Below are 16,942 nucleotides of genomic sequence, written 5' to 3' on the forward strand. Positions count from 1 at the left end.
TTGCTGGCACAGTGAAATTAACGGCAGGAAACATTCAGAACCAAAGAACAGAGGAAGCAATTCTCTGATCCGTGTATAAAAAAGGAGGAAAAGCAAGCAAGGGTGGGTGTTATTAACAGCCAGGGCAGGTCAGGACTTATGTCAGTTAGTAGCTGGAGAAGGGAAGGTAACTTTCCTCAACCAAAAAGTTAATAGGAACAAATAGCAGAACCAGAAAAACTGGAACCATGCCATGGGTGTTCCCTGAAAAAGGGGGCACTGTTATAGGACATACACTCCTTGTGCTCAAGCAACTGAACTGCTTACCACCTTCCCTCAGTCTTTGTTCACTCAACTAAGTTGACCATGCTTAGTTCACCAAACTGTTTCTAGCATAACACAGAAAGCACTAGAACAACACAGTCACAGCACCCCCAGTTTCTGTGCAGTGCTGAATTGGACATACTTCTGGCTCCTTTCAAAGGCAGGGAGTTTTAGTGCAAGATCACGGGTGTATCACAGATACGGCAGCACCCTCAGTGTGTGTTTCCTCAAACTCAAGGTGACAGCCTTTATCACCATGCAAAGATCTGGGCCGTTCAGATCTCAAATTTCAATAAATGTACGGGAGCAATGTGGCAAAAGTGCAGGCTCTCTGGAGCTCAGCAAGTGCATGCGTGCTTGCATCCCACGTGTCATGTGTAAAAAGAGAAACTTCCTCTGCTCCTGAACAAGACCACTATCAGACCTAAAATGAGGGATGCAGTTCAGATGGTAACCTGGTTTGGATGAGATGCCAGCCCACTGGGAGCTGAAACCCTGGGCCATTGCGATGTGTGCCATCTGCTATTATGAATATGCAAGCTCTGCCTGGGAGTGGCAGTGGCTTGTCATGTTGTCCAAACCTAGGGGGCGGGCGGGGGGGTGTTATTTGAGGGTTAAATAGCCCTTCCATAAGCCATGTCTGTTTTAGGTCATGCAAGGATTGCTTAACTCTCAAATAATCCTCACCTCCTGAGTTTGGATACTATGACAAGCCATGGCCAAGCCTGGTCAGAACTTGAAAATTGGTAATGGTGCTTAGAATGCACTGAAACTTCTCACAGGTGAATTCCCCACCACAGCCTGTCATGTTGTACAAGCTAGTCCTCAGAGTGCAGAAGCTTCCAAGAGAGTTTTCAAGATGTCTAGCAACAGAACCAGGAAGAGGCCCTTCTGGTCAAAATGTTATAGGCAATCGTGGCCATACCCAGAGAGTAAAAGCAATACTCAACATCTTGATAAAAAGCTGGAGTTACTGAAAACTCAGGACTTGTACAATATCCACACTTGCATGGGGGAAAGCTTCTGGTTCCAAGTTGATGTACACCAGAAATGCAAAGGAGCTTCCAGTTAATTTCCCCACCCTTGTCCGTGCAGCACACAGGGGCTGTGCTTTTGTTCAGTCTTCTTTACTTGATGAAGAGGGATTGAACTGCCACTGTGATAGGGAACCTCCAGGCTGGGTCTTTCCCAGTTCCCAGCCCATTTTCTCCCTCAAGAAGAGATAAAATGGAACTAAGAAATTAAGGACAAATTCTCAAAAGGACAAGATAGGCTGTTCTTCCAACAGCTTCTGCCATTTTCCAAGGCTGAAGGGTTTGGGGGGTGGGGGGGATGGATGTTGCGTTTAGTACAAAGCAGGTCAAGAATGCTTTGCTCTCCTGACAAAAAACTCTTTCCATATCCTTGTTTCAATAGTCCCTTCTCAGCATCATTATCGACCCTAAGGTACCACCTTCTCTCAGCTCACCCAACGGCTTAATGTTTAGCATAATGGTCAGTGGAGGACGACTACACGTGGAGCCATTTCCTCAGCAGTGGAAAAGTTTATTCACACTACCTTGCTACACAGCAGCAGGATGCCATCAAGACACCAGTCTGGTTACTAGGCTGCAGAAAACAGCTGCTCCATAGCAACAAGGGGTCCCAGAATAGCCTCTGCCAGGCTCCAGACAAGCCCAGGTTAGTTGCGGGGTAGCTATTATTGCATAATAGCAGAGACGCAGGTGCTGTCCAACCACGATTTCGAGTTTTTAACAGGAATATGAACCAATTGGGCCTTTTGCATAGCTTGGGATTCCAGAAGGCTTACAGAGGCTCCTGTACAAGCGGGGGAGGGTCAGTTAAATACAAGGGGCAGGATGCTCTGATGCCCTGCTCAACCTAGGAAAGCTTCCTTTGGAATGCAAATACTAGCTCCTGGAGGCAATTGTCTAGTCTATGGCAGAGTGCTCAGGAGAGGAACTCACCCTTCCAGATATCACCCCAGCACCAGCACACATATTCATAGCATCCATACACTTAATAGCCAATCTAGTTTGGCCCTAAGGGGGAGTGGCAGAAGCTCTCCTGGACCTCAGAGAATGAACGGCTGGTATTCTGAAGCTTCCTGCTGCCTGATATTGCCAGGTCTGATGACCTTGCTTCCACTTCAATAAAAAGCAAAATCATTCTGCAGTCCAAAACCAAGTCAGAAATGGTACAAGCAGGAAAAAAGAGTATAGCACTGGGAAGATGGAAATGACAAACTGCAAGCACATCTCTAATGTTTAGGTAAAGTGCAAATTAATGGCAAGGAGAGCCTGAAGCACTTTCCCTGCCCTCTCTCTTTCTCTTGGGGGCTACTTAGCAGCACAAAGAAGGGGAAAAGGGCACATAAAGCGGTGCTTCAGCCCTTCGGTTAGAACAAGATAGATTTTTCTGCACTGACAGCGCACGTGGCCATTTTGAAGCATACGTATAGGAGAAAGAAAAACAGCAGATTCACACTGTGGGGAGAAGTGGGGGAGGGAGAAGCAACATATGCGCTTGGAGTTCATGCAGATTATGCAGTGCTTCCTGCACAGAGAGGATCTCTGAGAAGAGTGTTCAGTGCACACAGGACCACTTGACAAAAGATGGGTTTCTTACACGAGGTGAGGGACACTGGTGGTGACCCGGGCACTCCCACACCTCACGTGCTCCGTTCTCATGCAGCTTAGAATACGCTGCACCCTCACAGCAGCTCACTATGGACTGGCCATCTGTGTAATTCTCCAAAGCAAAACAAATGTTCCAAAGAAAGAGATTGCTAGTTAGGTGAGAAAAAAAAGTCTTGTTGGAGTACTGACAGGCTGAATGAAGCTACCAGGAAGGGAAGGAGGGGGCAATTCAAAACTTGTTTGTCCATTCTTGTGGCAAGAAAATAATTTTGTTCTTGTAACTCAAACATATAAATGTTCCTTCTATATGTAAATACTTGGCTTGGCATACATTACTGTTTGAAGATGTTTACGACTAAGCAAAACTTTTCAGTTCATCTCTTTATTATCTAAACATCTTTTCAGTCTACCCAGATGGCTACTGTAGATGAGAGGTGTGGTATAAGAGATAAATGCAGGTACAACCATTCATACATATACACAAGCAATTAAGTATAGAGAAGCTTTGTTCAGAACAATACTAGCAGAAGTTTACTGACAGGAGAGGAACAATTCTCCATCTAGGACCCAGAATAATTCTCACAAGATCAAACATAGGCTTAAGTTGATGCAATGGAGTGAATAATGTGCAGTTTGGCCCACGATGAACGCAACACGAGTAAAATGGGATTTCTAAACTAGTTTCTGACTTAGCCATGTATTTTTGCTAAGTAGGCTATAGAAGAGGAACCCTGAGAACTTACCCAAAGAAGCTTCCCAAAAGGAACACCCCTCCCCCCAAAAAAATAAACTGGAAAAGTTTGTGGCAGTGAAGATAAAACAAGTCTTCTATATTGTGCCAACTTTGAAGGAATCTGTGTGGATCGACATCCTGCCTCTTGGTCCAGCTGTGAACCTCCACCACCCCCAAGGACCTGCCTCTGGGCTGTTGTACAACAGCAAGTGCTACTAGAACTGGTCACAAATATTACAAGCTGTGGAAAATATCTCCCCACCCCCCACACACATATTTCTGTCATAATGCTGTAGCTGCCTCCTTTTGTGTGTGCTAGCACTGCAATTAAAAGGGAAAGTTCCCTCTGCTTTAATTACACTGGAAACCACTACAGGGCCCCAAATGGATACATCCTATCCTACACTTATTGCAGTTCAACGCATTATAACTTCTAGATGTAAGGAATGTATGATAGTATGACTACGGGAAATAAGGACCTCTATGGGAACACATAATGGATGCGTAAGCAGAGCTTTAAAAGGTCCAAACTGAGGGAGTCTGAATTTCTCCTGTGTCAACACTCCTCTTTGTCTGTTCATGACTATATGCATTCATGCATCTGTGAACAACATGAGATAAAGCATTTGGGAATGAATAAGTAGAATTCCCTATAAAAGAAAGGAACACTGTTTGCTGGGCAAGTTTCTTCAAAGGAGCAGTGCTTTTATTTCAAGGAGAATTCTGGCCCACAACCTCTGATCCCATAAACTTGAAATAAATGAAATCACATTATGATTGATCCTGATTTCTCAATGATTCTTCATCGACTTTCTGAAGTTTAAAGTCAGACTGGAGATGAATAGCCCCCACATGTGGCTCCCTAAGAGACAACAGCTGGAAGGGACTTCTGCCCGGTAAGACTGTCCCTGCACAGTCACCTGCTTACCTTGGAATGGTACGAGAGGGCATTTTTGGCCACAGCACACTGTTTCTCCACCAGGAAGCAGAACCGCCGCCGCTCCTCTGTGAGTGCCGTCTTGTAGCCATCAGACACATAGTTCTCCAGTTCACCTTGCTTGTTGCTGATTGCTTCAATAAACTGGGATGAACAGAGAGAGAAAAGCCATACAGTAGGACAGGTCAGCAGAGTGCACAGTGTGAACCGTGAGATATAAAACAAGGCCTGTCACCCCAATTTAACATTTCACTCAGTGATCTAGCTGCTCATAGCAGGATCCCTTGTGATGGCAGCACGCATGCCAATTGTTGCAAGAAAGAGAATCAGAGCAGCCCATCTCCCTTTGCCTTCATCAAAGTCCAGTATTCCATTCCGTCTCTGCACGCAGTCCGATTAAGACAGGGCAGCAGGGGGCAGCAGGCAACAGAGCAAATGCAGACTTACAGGGAGTATCGCTATCGCCCTCCCTCATCAGCCAGCCTTAGTCATCTGACCTCCCCCACACAAAAGCTCCTGACTCAGAACGTGGGCTTCAGATGTTGTGTGGGTGGCAGAAGAGCAGAGTGATTCTTCTCAGCCTCCCTCCTACTTAGCCTGCACCTGGGTAGTGTTCATTTGCTAGTGCTTATCATTGCAAACTGGCTGTGCTGCTTGCACAAGGTTAAGGCGCTTTAAAAGAGCTTCCACTCAGGTGAGATGGAGCTTAAAACTCCACTGTCCCACTAACCTGTTGCCATCTGGGTGGCAAACATCAACTTTCTCTGTTTCTTGACCACATGTGGTAGGGGGTGAGATCCCCTCCCAGAGCAATGCATTAAGCACCTCACAACCCACAACCTCCCACCTCCTTACAGGAAGGTACAACAAATAATTGCCCTATAAGCTCCCACAGAACCCACTCGTTGCAGTTTTCTCATTGTTATGACATATAATGCCCACTTGCACTAGGTCGTGATATACCCACATACAGAGCCGTTTTCTCCATCTGCCTCTCTCAGGCCATCAAAGACCAGGAACAAGCATTCATGTCTCCTTCCAACCAGACTCTCTTCAGCTTCCACCCAAAACCCTAAGCACGCTCGCCTCTTGCACCTGGTGCTCATTCTGGAGAACTGAAAAGACTGCAGTGGGTTTCTGCCTACTGGACACACCCATTCCTTGCAGCTGTGTGCACACAATACTGGTTGCTGGATGGCGTGGGACTGGGACATGCTCACTCCTGATCTGTGTTCCATGCAGAGCGGCACCGACTCCCTCTTGCATTCCCTGTCCTTTATTTGGCAACTCCCGTTCCGATGCAGCAGATCCAAGCTTTGTGACCCACTTTTCATTCCGTCATGTAGCTTTTCACAACCTGGTATCTTCTAGTGTTGAACTACAGCTCTCTCCATTTCTGGCCAGCAATAACCTATTACCAAGCTGGCTGAGGATGAAGGGAACTGCAATTCAACAGACCAGGATGGGGAAGGCTGCTGTAATGTATGCAAGTAAGCAACCCGTGCGTGGTAGCCTCTATCCAGCATTCATGTTGCCAAAGTGATCTAGCTGCTTTCCCGGTGGGCAGGCGAGCTTCCTTAATGACTGTGCACTCTTCCTGCAGCTGAAGGGCTCCTTCTTTCTTCAGAATGTCTTTCCATGAGGACTGTCACATTTAGTCAGTCAGTTTGATTCACAAAATTTGTAATCAGTTAAAAAGATGTCTACCATAAGGCAGCAAAAATAACAACAAAAAGCAATATAAGCACTTAGATTTTAAAAAAAATCTGCAGCAAGCTGCTGTTCCATCTTAGAAGCACTATTGTCCCCATGTAGGAGAATGACTTTTCTAAAATGATTTCTCTCAAGTGACAGGTGTGACTTCATGAAAAGGAGTTGCTTTTCTCTTCAGAACTGGGCCTTTTTTCACATGCAAAATATATGCAGATTTAATCCAGCAAAACTCATGATTTATTAACTAAGAATTGCTTAATTGAGTGACAGGCAATTTCTGCACTAGGGTGCAAACAGGTGCAAACAACCAAGCAACCTGAGAAAGGCAGGTTGCTTACCTGTAACTGTTGTTCTTTGAGTCATGATCCATGCATTCACACCAATGGGCTCGATGTGCAGCGCAAGGCCACATCCAGAGAGAAACTTCCAAAGCTTGGCACCATGGAGTGGGCAGGAGCCGGGACCGCCCCCTGTGCAGGCAGTGCATAGGCAGCGGTTCCCACCCAGTCCCTCAATGCCTGAAGACCGTGCTGTCCCAGGTGTGTGAGGGATGCAAGGTGTCCTGTGAAGGAAATGGTGACCGCGCCCTGCCCCAGTGTGGAAGGCGGTGGCCTCCAGTTCCTACTCGTGGGGGGTGGAGGCTGAGCAGCTGAGCAAGTCTGCTAGGGTGTTGAGACACCTGGCGATGTGAAGAGCTGTGTTGGTGATGCCCCTTCTGGGTGCGCCAGTGCCAGATGGCTGAAGCCAGCATTGCGAGGCGGGCAGAATATGTCCCTCCCTGCTTGTTCAGGTTGTACATGACGGTGGTGTTGTCTGTGACTACCTGGACATGGCGTCCTAGCAGGGCATCCTGGGAGGACGCTAGGGCCTTCTGAACTGCTAGCATCTCCAGAGCGTTGATGTGGAGACGGGCCTCTCTCTGGTCCCAGTGCCCCTGAGCCGGTGTTGGACGCGTCGGTTCTGACGGTCTAGGAGGCGGTGGGGCGGGTGGAAGGGTATGCCTGTGGTGAGGTTGTCTATGGCACACCACCATAGGAGGGACTCTCTGACCTCCTTGGGGGGGGGGGAGAGGTGGGTCACATGGGGGTCCTCATCCCACGTGAAGGCTCTCATGAACCATAGCCGGAGAGGTCTCATGTGGAGCCTTGCAAGCTGCAGCACCAATACTGTGGAGGCCATGAGGTCCAGCAGCTTCTGGGTGGTGTGGGCAGTGGAAAAAGTGTGGCCCTGATGGCTGCAACCAGAGCAGCAAGGGTTTCTGCCCTTGGCTGTGGCAAGAAGGCTTTGGCGAGGGTGGCGTTCAGGCGTGACCCTATGAAGAGTACAGACTGTGTGGGGGAAAGAGCTGATTTGTCATGGTTTATGAGGAGTCCAGGTCCCGAAGGAGGAGGAGTGTGATAGGCCACGCAGTAAGTCCTCCCTGGAGGGGGCCACAAGGAGCCAGTCATCCAGGTATGGGAAGACCTGGATCCCATGAAGTCTAAGGAGGGAGTCTAAGGTGGGTGCAGACGACTGCCACGCATTTGGTGAATACACATGTGGCCGTGGACAACCCAAAGGGCAGGACGCAGAACTGGAAGGCCTGCTGTTCGATTTGAAAGCACAGAAAATGCTTGTGCTCGGGGTGGATAGCGATATGAAAGTACACGTCCTTGAGGTCTATGGAGGCGAACCAGTCTCTTTGGTTGAGGAGGAGGATGCCCTGGAGAGTGACCATCCTGAACTTCTTGGGGGTGATGAACTTGTTCACCCCACTCAAGTCTAAGATGAGCCTCAGAGTCCCATCCCGTTTAGGCACTGTGAAGTACCTGGAGTAGAAGCCCCTGCGGCCAGGCCACATGCGCCCAGGGACTCCAGCACCAGGACGGAGGGAGTTGTGTCCACGGGCGCCCCGGGGTCCAAGAATTCCAGGCGGTCCCAGGTTGCTTCTGATGTCGAAGGGGCCGGCTCCCTCACAGCACTGGCGCCACAGTGTTGGCTGGGCCCTCCCCCAGCAATGCTGCCCTCCTTGCCCTGAGGGGCTTGGAGGGGCCTTCCCTGGGAGGGGGGGTTATCCGCTCCCAGGGTAAAGGTCATAAGGGCCTGCCTGAGACGTGTGGCTCTCTGCTGGAGCGCCTGCTTTTTAAAGGCCTGGCAGTGCGGGCCAGTCTCCACGATGTGCCCCTCACCTAAGCAGAGGAGGCACTTCAAATGCCCATCGCTAGTGGGCATTCTTGCTGCACAGGAGGTGCAGCGGCGTGGAGCTGAATCGGCCATGTGGTCCGAAATGGAGTGCACGTGGTCGAGGAAAGGAGAGGAGAGAGCTGTAGCAAGAGGAAGCGAGAGAGGAGGAGAGAGGCGGTAGGCTTCTCTCTGCGGTGGCTTGAAAGAAGAAAAGGGGTTGGTTTTTTGAGGTTTTTTTTCCCCCGAGAGATAGAGAGAGACACAAGATGGTGAACCGGTAAGTAGAGTGAGTGGAAGGCTCTGATCTCAGGCGAGTTCGAAGTGTGGTACAAAAGGAACTGAGGGACTGGGCGGGAGCAGTATACAGGTGGCGGTCCTGGCTCCCACCCACTCCATGGCGCTGAGCTTTGGAAGTTTCTCTCCAGTTGAGGCCTTGCGCTGCGCGTCAAGCCCATTGGTATGTTTGCCCAGAGACCATGAAGAAGACAAGTAACCCTTGGCTTATGCCTTTTGATTACCCCAACTCATCCACCCACCCACCCACCCACAAAAAAGAACCTTAAACTCACTTCAGAATCACTCCAGACAGTGACCTCTATCGCTCTCTGTAAAGGACGGATTCCACTCTGAGCTGGCAAGGAATGGGTTTCTATTTACTGTCTTCCTTACTGTACTAGCCCAAGCTTGCCTGCTTTCTTCCTGAATATAGTTCCACCCAATCTTTGGGTGGAAAATGCTGCTATAATACATATACCGGTTACTCCCATAGCCTTGAGGAAGACAGTTAGTTCTATCCCTTGTTGCATTATTTGCAGATACATTTATATTTATGCCAAATGTATACAAGGAATGTCTTATCATACAGGGGAAGAAAAAGAATTATGCAACCTGGAAAGGACTGCACCAGTATCTTCAGGAAAATGAACAGGTTTCACCTCTACTTCCCTAATTTGTGGATGACAGTTCAAGATGATGCATATTTCTGTCAGAGGACGACTTTCAGCAAGACCTAGTTGCAAGAATCCAAAATTAAGTCTTGAAGCACAATCTTTTCTGATATTTCCTGCTATGTCTCAGAATAGAATTCAGCCACCACTGGGCATTCAATTTATTTCAGTGGGAGAGTTAAATGCATCCATAACCATCTCTCATTGAAATAAATGAGAGTCCCAAATAATTTAGTGTGAAGTGAACTAGTCAAAGCAATTGTCTACATCTCATGTACCTACCTAACACCAGATCTTCTCAGAAACAGATGCCAGCCTGCCATGAATCTCTGCATTAGTACATCTCTTGAGAGAAACTCTAATACATGCAAGAAATATTCTAGTGCCAATTCTTCTCAACATTTCTAAAGCCCTTGAGATGTACTGGTAAATATCAGAATTCTGACACAAACAATAGAAGTTAACATCCATGGGATTCCAAATACATATTCGGAACAACAACCCATCTTCATCATTCTATATAAACCCATATCTGACAGTATGAAAAACTGATGCAATAGTTGCAAAACTGGTTTCCAGGGCCTGAACAGCAACTGCAGCCAGCAACATGCTGCTTGGTTTGTTGCCCTGTCTCTTACCTGCACATTTGATACTCTCCCCATCTATTTGATAATGTAGCAGGTCACAGCTGTCTGTACATACAAAGGTAGCATGAAGAGAATGACTGAAAACCCACTGCCTTCTATACCAGTGCTGTCCCCAGCTGTGTTGACTATAATTATGTCAAATCATTCTTCTTTCTGTAGTTGAAATATGAAGTAATAAGGTGCCAGGCTATGTTTTTCAGTGCAAGGTAAACAGGGAGAAAACTCACTGGAAAAGAAGCACAGTTCCCATCCACAGTGCCACACAAGACAACCTGGGGGCTTTTCAATGATGGAAAGTATCTAGATGTCTGTTTCCTTTGAGAATGAATGGAGAGAGGGGGAGAGAAGGATGGAAGAAGCAACTCTGAGGCAGGTTGGCATTCATAAGCATTTATGTTAGAGGCAGGCAGGAGAAGCTGGTACGATGTGGTAGTTAAGAGTATAATATAGCAGCCAGATAAGCCTCAGGTCAAGTTTTCCACAGATCGAACATGTGAGATATGCTGCATAAATACCAGGTATCTCTTGCTCCAGACCTAATGTACCTTACATGTGCTATCCAAGGAGGCAAAAGTCTGTAACATTTGTGTCTTTAGAGTCAGCTTTAGCCTACGCTGGCCAAAAATGGAAATAGTGTGGCAAGAAGGCAGTTTTGGCCCTTCCAGCGTTTGTCCTACAAACTGCCCGCCTCTCCTCTAAAGAGAAGGCATTACCAGCTACTCAAGCAGAGTGCTATACCTAATTTAACTAATCAACAGTGTGAACCTATGGCTTCCTAGATGCCATTTAGGGGGCCATTGAATTGTTTGGTTTCCCAGCTTCAAAGGTTGGAAAGCGCTGACTCGCACACCAAAACGAAAAGGGTTCGTAGTCAGCCTAAGAACATAAACCAGGCCCTTCTGGCCTCTGCAGTTCAGCATACTGTTGCCCACCATGGCCAACCAGGTGCCTGCCACATGGGAAGTCCACAGGCAGGAGAAGAACTGCCCTCTTCCACTGTCACTCCAATATAGTCCATGACACATTCACTCAGAACTTGGAGGCCCTATATAGCCCTATGGTTTGCAACCATGGTTAGCATTTATCCTAAATCTGTCAAATCTCTTTCTAAAACCACCTAAGCTACTGGGCATCACCACATTTTATGGTCACAAGTAAATTACATACAGAGTAAAGAGTGCTTCTTTTTGACTGTCCTGTTTGGGGAGGACAAATTCCACTCCTGCTTGGAAATACTGCACTAGAAAGTAGGACATCCACCCCCTCTTATCAGTCACTCCTCTCCCTTTACTACTCTATATCCTCTGTTGTGTGTGCACACACTCACATACCTGTCCTGAAGGGACTTAGATACTTCTTAAATGCACAGCTAGTGTTAAGCAGCAGAATTTCCACCCCACAAGAAGTGTCATGGTGGAGTGGGGAGACAATAAGTCTTGCCTTCTGCAAACATTGTTTCCTCATGTAAGGGCTTTTAAAAGGTTTTGGATTGGCATGAACAATCAGTCACTGCAATACCTCCTGGGAGATGTCATTTGTCTTTTCAGCTTCGTTGTTTTCAGCAGCCCCCTCAGTGATGTCAAACTGCAATTCCCATGAGGTGCAACAGTGACACACAGGGAGTCATTTAAATCTGTTTACCACAGCAGATCTTTTTACTGTGACAAACCAGAAAAAATAGTTTTGCTTGGGAAATTTGCACAAAGGTGATAGAGGGCTGTTGACAAATCAAGACAAATAACTCAGGTGCATTGTTTCACTTCCTGAAATCTGCTGGTTGTTCTGTTTTTTTAATTGTTCCCCATAGGGACAAACATTTTTCTAGATTTCCTATGAGAAATCAGATCTGAAAGCATGGAAGAAATGAAGGAGATGTAAAAACAGACAAACGTTAGCATCCAACTATCCAGGTCATATAAGAATTTAAAGTCAACTAAAATGTGTTACTGTCTTACTGTGAAACAATCCCCAAATGGATTATATGGACCTTCCAGTGAACCTTCCCCATGGAAAGATGTAAATCTGGATTGCATGAGGTTCCCTGGAAATGATCACAGCAGGGTCAGACACTCACTCAGGTTCAGACCCATTGAGGCTCAAAAGGAACAGGGCCTACTTTCCCCTCTTACAGGGTGCAACTAGATTAAAGGAAACACGCCACTTCCAATTTGGCTGGACTAGGTATGACACCAGAGCAGTTCCTAATGATATTTATTTATTATTTATTATTATTATTAAAACATTTTTATGCTGCCCCATTCGTCGAAGCCTTGGGGCGGCTTACAACAATAAATTAGATCCACATAAATAAAAATTAAAATATATACATTAGAATTATATATATATATATATATATATATATATATATATATATATAAAATAAAAATAAGCCGCCCTGGCCAGATAAAATTCAATAATATTAACATTTAAAATGCTGCTTAAATAAAAAGGTCTTCGCCTGGTGCCATCCAGAGAGATGCGGACCTGGCCCTACATGCAAAAAGACCATCACCTGCTTTGCCTTTGACTTGGCTAGGGAAGCCCAGTTGTATATGTGTTAGCAGCCCTCCCACTATGCCACTGGTACACCTAAGGGCTGAGGCAGAAGTGAGCATGGGAGTTTGAGGCTGTCCGCACGTCTCCCCAGGCTCACTGGTGGGCCACAAAAACTTTGAACCAGCCCAGGACATGAATAATGTTCATTTTTTCTCTCCGCTGTGCAGAGCAGTCTGACCAGACTCACTGGCCAAGAGGGAATGTACTGGCAAGAGCCAGTTGCGCAGATCTCTTTACGAAGGCCACTATGTAAGGCAGTAGCCACCACTTCTGCCCAGGTGCTTATTAATGGATATGCTTCAGGGCAGCCACATAAACTGCACTAACCCAACCTTTCATGTAACAACTGGAGCGCAAACTGACATAGCTATTCCTATGCCTAAGAGCAGGGATCCCCATGGCTCTGTTTACCAGCTGGACGGAAGTTATTCTTTTTATCATTTGCAAATTTTCTCTAGGTTTTGACTGCCCAAAAGGCTTGTGCCTGCATTGGGGTGGAAAATTCTTTAATCAATCACTGCAACATGTGGGCTTACCAAAAGACACTGACACACATCTGTTTGGGGAATTCAGTCCAGCACCTTGTCTGTTTGGGTTTCTAGACTGGAAAGTCTTTGCATAAATTCACATCCCTCCGGGGAAAGGCACCTGGTTAAACATTTACCCAGAACAAATACCTGCTCCAATGAACCACAGTCAATGCTAGTTCTACAGCATACTGAGCGGAAGTTTCCCTGAAATCACTGGGATATACTAACACAAGCAGGATACAAAGAAGTGGTGGAATTTATTGGTTTAAAGTCACATCCACTCCTTTTGTTTCTTGCATCTCTCCTTAGTGTTGCTAAGCTAATATAAATCAGAATGTGTACTAAAGGCAAAGGGAGAATGGAGCATGGAAACAGTCGGTAAAAGAAAATAATTAAGAGATCTGCAAATAAATAAATAAATTGGATAGTCTGAATCCTGGGACAGGGGATAGGAGGAAGCAGTTATCTCCTGAAGCTGATGACTAATCACTCCTGAGAGGCTGCGGCTGCCTCTGCTGCTTATCCTGAGGGCTCAGTTGCATTGTAAGCAGTCTCCATTGTTCTGAATGTGTGTGGGGGCGGAGAGGGGGTGGGGAGAAAAAAGGGAAGAGAAAAATGTGCTGCTCATACAGCTATCAGGCAAGTGAAAGCCATCATCTCTTCTGCAACACTGGGCTGCTGGAAAGCAGGGGCTCTGCCCACGTGGATTGTACAGCAACATTCAATTTCATCCCATTGCTTGTGTGTTCAAAAAAAAGGGGGGGGGAGTCAGTTGCAATGACAGGGAAATGGTGGGCACTGATACTGGCTGAAATACTGCTGTAGCAGAACCACAGTATAATGTTAATTGGGACTTCCTAATGTTAAGTTTTATTTATATAATTTCCAAATTTGGAGAGGGGTGAAGTAAATTAAAAAGTGGCAAAAGGCCCTGCTTTTTGTGCCTTAGGAGTGCCTGTAGCCTGGCAAAAACAGCCTGAGACAAGGTCTTAGGCCCCTGACCTTGGCCTGGAAACCTTGTGGTAAGATGTTCCTAGATCTCATGAGGTACCAGAATCACAGGATTTGGTCCCAAAGGAGTTGCCAGTAAGCACCATCTCTCCACAAGCCCCTACAACAAGGGTGGCTGCCACAGGCTCTGTGGGGCTCTTGCCACATTATGGCTGCAAGGAAATAGGCAATAAGTTTAGACAAGGTTCCTCAAAATTCTGCAGATTGGGATCACTGTTCAAGAAACAAGATACACAGAAGGTTCCAGGATTTTATCTTCGTTTTATCACTTTGCATTGATTGCTCTTGTTTAGCATTCAGAGCGTATTTCTTGTACACATTTTCTTTCCATTAACTGGGAACCAGAGCAGCCAAAAGGTAGCCGTTAGATAAGAGTTCAGAGCATTCACCCAAAAGTCACAGAAAGGCTGTTCCTCCAGACAGAGGCACTCTAATTTGAAAGACCTGGCAATCTAAATTTAGCAAGTGAAACTCACAAGGTACATATTCAACTTACTTATCTTCAGCTGAGACTGTTCCCTGCCCCCTAATTTAATTATTCAGAGGAAATATATTTTATCACTTGTGTGGATTCAGAGTGCCATTTCTTATTCACATGTTTAACAGCATGACCTAACTTGTTTATATAACTACTTATGACTGGTTGTCTGTATGCCATGTGCTATATAGTGCTATGGAAATGTACAAGAGTTCTCAGAAGGCAAGGAACTAAATTAGCACTCAAAAGAAATGAAAGCAAATATGGAACGTTCAATTCCTGCTTGGCATGGCTGGTCCTGTAGATTCCACTGGGGTGATCTAACCTAGAATAGGTAACTCTTCAAAGAGCAGAATGGGCTATTTTGTATCCAATACCAGAAAAATAACGTGTCATGCCTTAAATGCTGTCCATCTGATTAATAAAATGGATATCCATATAAGCAGAAAAGCCCACAGCTACACTGTTATTCCTTTACTATACCAGTCCAAAAACCTGCAAAACAGGTAAAATGCTGGAGCACCACTGAAATCTCAGCAAACATAAATTCTGTTTATCTTGGCACAAAATAAATTTAGTTATCTTGGCACAAAATTTAAATTATTTTAAAGTGTTGATTACTCATAGTCCTGGCCATAATCAATTCAATGAAGAGATAAATCTAAGAAAACTGTCCAGCAATTGAGCAGCAAGATGTGTTTCACAGAAAAGGACTTTCAAGGTAATTTCTAGTAGCTGTATCACTTTGGCAATTTTACAAAATGTATAGAACTTAAAAATGGCTTTCTGTGTTGTATCCTGCTGAATAAGGGAAAATCCTGAAGCTGTTTATTTGGGATATCAGTCACAATCCCCCAATGTTTGAGGACACTTGATTCTTAACATAAACACACGCAAAGCCCACTTTCTGTTTAGCAATATCGCCAATAAGAAGGGAGTAACTTCGCCCACAAGTTAAGGCAGTGCGCGTCCCCCTCTAGAAGCACACTCACACTACTTACAGCAAACAGATTGTGCAACACTACTCAGGTACACAGATTTACAACCTGCATTGCAACGGGTGAAGAGAGCTATGACGGAAAGGCAACATGATATGCCACTGTTAACAAAGCACAGCTGAGTCAAACACTTGGCAGGACGACAGATGTGTATCTGTATCTGTCTTTCAGTGTCGTTACTTAGAACAGTCTCACTACTCAGAGTTTTTGACTGACAGCAAAGTCGACTCTGCACTTCATGTGTTATTGGCACAAACCTGCAGCTTGTCATGAAACTAGATGGGTACTGAGGGAGTGAGGGACAGGGTGCACACACGTACGTGCACGCAGAGCAAATAACAAGTTTCCAACTCCCTGGAGCACAACTTTGCACAACCTGTCTTGGTTACAGGGAAAATAAAAGAGGGCCGGGCAGGAAATGCAGAATGCAGGCAGGTAACTGGTAACCAGCAGGCAGCCTGAAGGAACAAGGTGTCCAGAGAAAGAGTACACAAGATTCATCAGTCAAGGAGCTAGTCCAGAAATGAAGGCACCAAACATTAGAAAAGTTAAACTGTGAGAGACTCTCTCAGTGCAAGCTCTTCATATTCATTTCAGTTTATGCTGATATTCAGTTCTGCCATGTGAAGAATAAGCTGATACACCAGTACCAAAAGGAGTTGTCTCATGGCAAAAGGGTAACCTGACTGTGTGATTCAAAACTGCCATGAAGTTTTATGTGGGGCTGCAATCTCCTTAGGGGTGTTTGCATTGACCAGTGTTTAAAGAGAGGAAGATTTAGATAAAACATATTTCACAGGGACCTATGCAAAAAATGTTTGCAAAAGTACTTTACATGGATCTTGCAAAAACTATGCTGGGGTAAGGACATCAATGGAAATTAGGCAACTGTGGGCACGGCTATGCTGCTGTAAGCTGAGAGGAAACAGATGGAAAAGGAATGAGCCACATGTTTCCCCCTTTAGTGTCCATTCTCTGTGATCCGGCCAATCATGGCAATCACGAAGGATAAGATACTGCAGTAGATTAGGATTACTGGCTTCATCAAGCATAGCCAACTGTACATCTTATCATATATAAGCTACAAAGGGCAAGCAAAGGACAAATGGCTGCATCTCTTCTGAATTAGATGCTTTCCAGCCAGAAGGGGAAATAGGTTGTGTGTGCATGTGAGAGAGACTTCTCAAGACTGATGATAGCTGGCTTTCTTGAAAAAGTAAGTCTGAATCAATGCATGAATAAGATGAGTCAAGTTTGACAGTTCTCATCTCTTCGTAAGCTGAAAAA

General features: G+C 45.7%; 1 protein-coding gene across 4 annotated transcripts in view; it reads right to left on the reverse strand.

Moving 5' to 3' along the window:
- The window catches only part of BAIAP2 (BAR/IMD domain containing adaptor protein 2), a 132,996-nt gene that overhangs the window by 23,008 nt on the left and 93,046 nt on the right, over positions 1 to 16,942 (reverse strand). For all 4 annotated transcript variants that reach the window (XM_044456457.1, XM_044456459.1, XM_044456460.1 and 1 more), the window contains exon 7: positions 4,604 to 4,756. In XM_044456457.1, coding sequence (XP_044312392.1) covers positions 4,604 to 4,756 — 153 coding nt within the window. The remainder of the gene's footprint in view (positions 1 to 4,603; positions 4,757 to 16,942) is intronic.

Source organism: Varanus komodoensis, unplaced genomic scaffold (genome assembly GCF_004798865.1).
Source record: "Varanus komodoensis strain SLA01 unplaced genomic scaffold, ASM479886v1 scaffold84, whole genome shotgun sequence".
NCBI classification, from domain to species: Eukaryota; Metazoa; Chordata; class Lepidosauria; order Squamata; family Varanidae; genus Varanus; species Varanus komodoensis.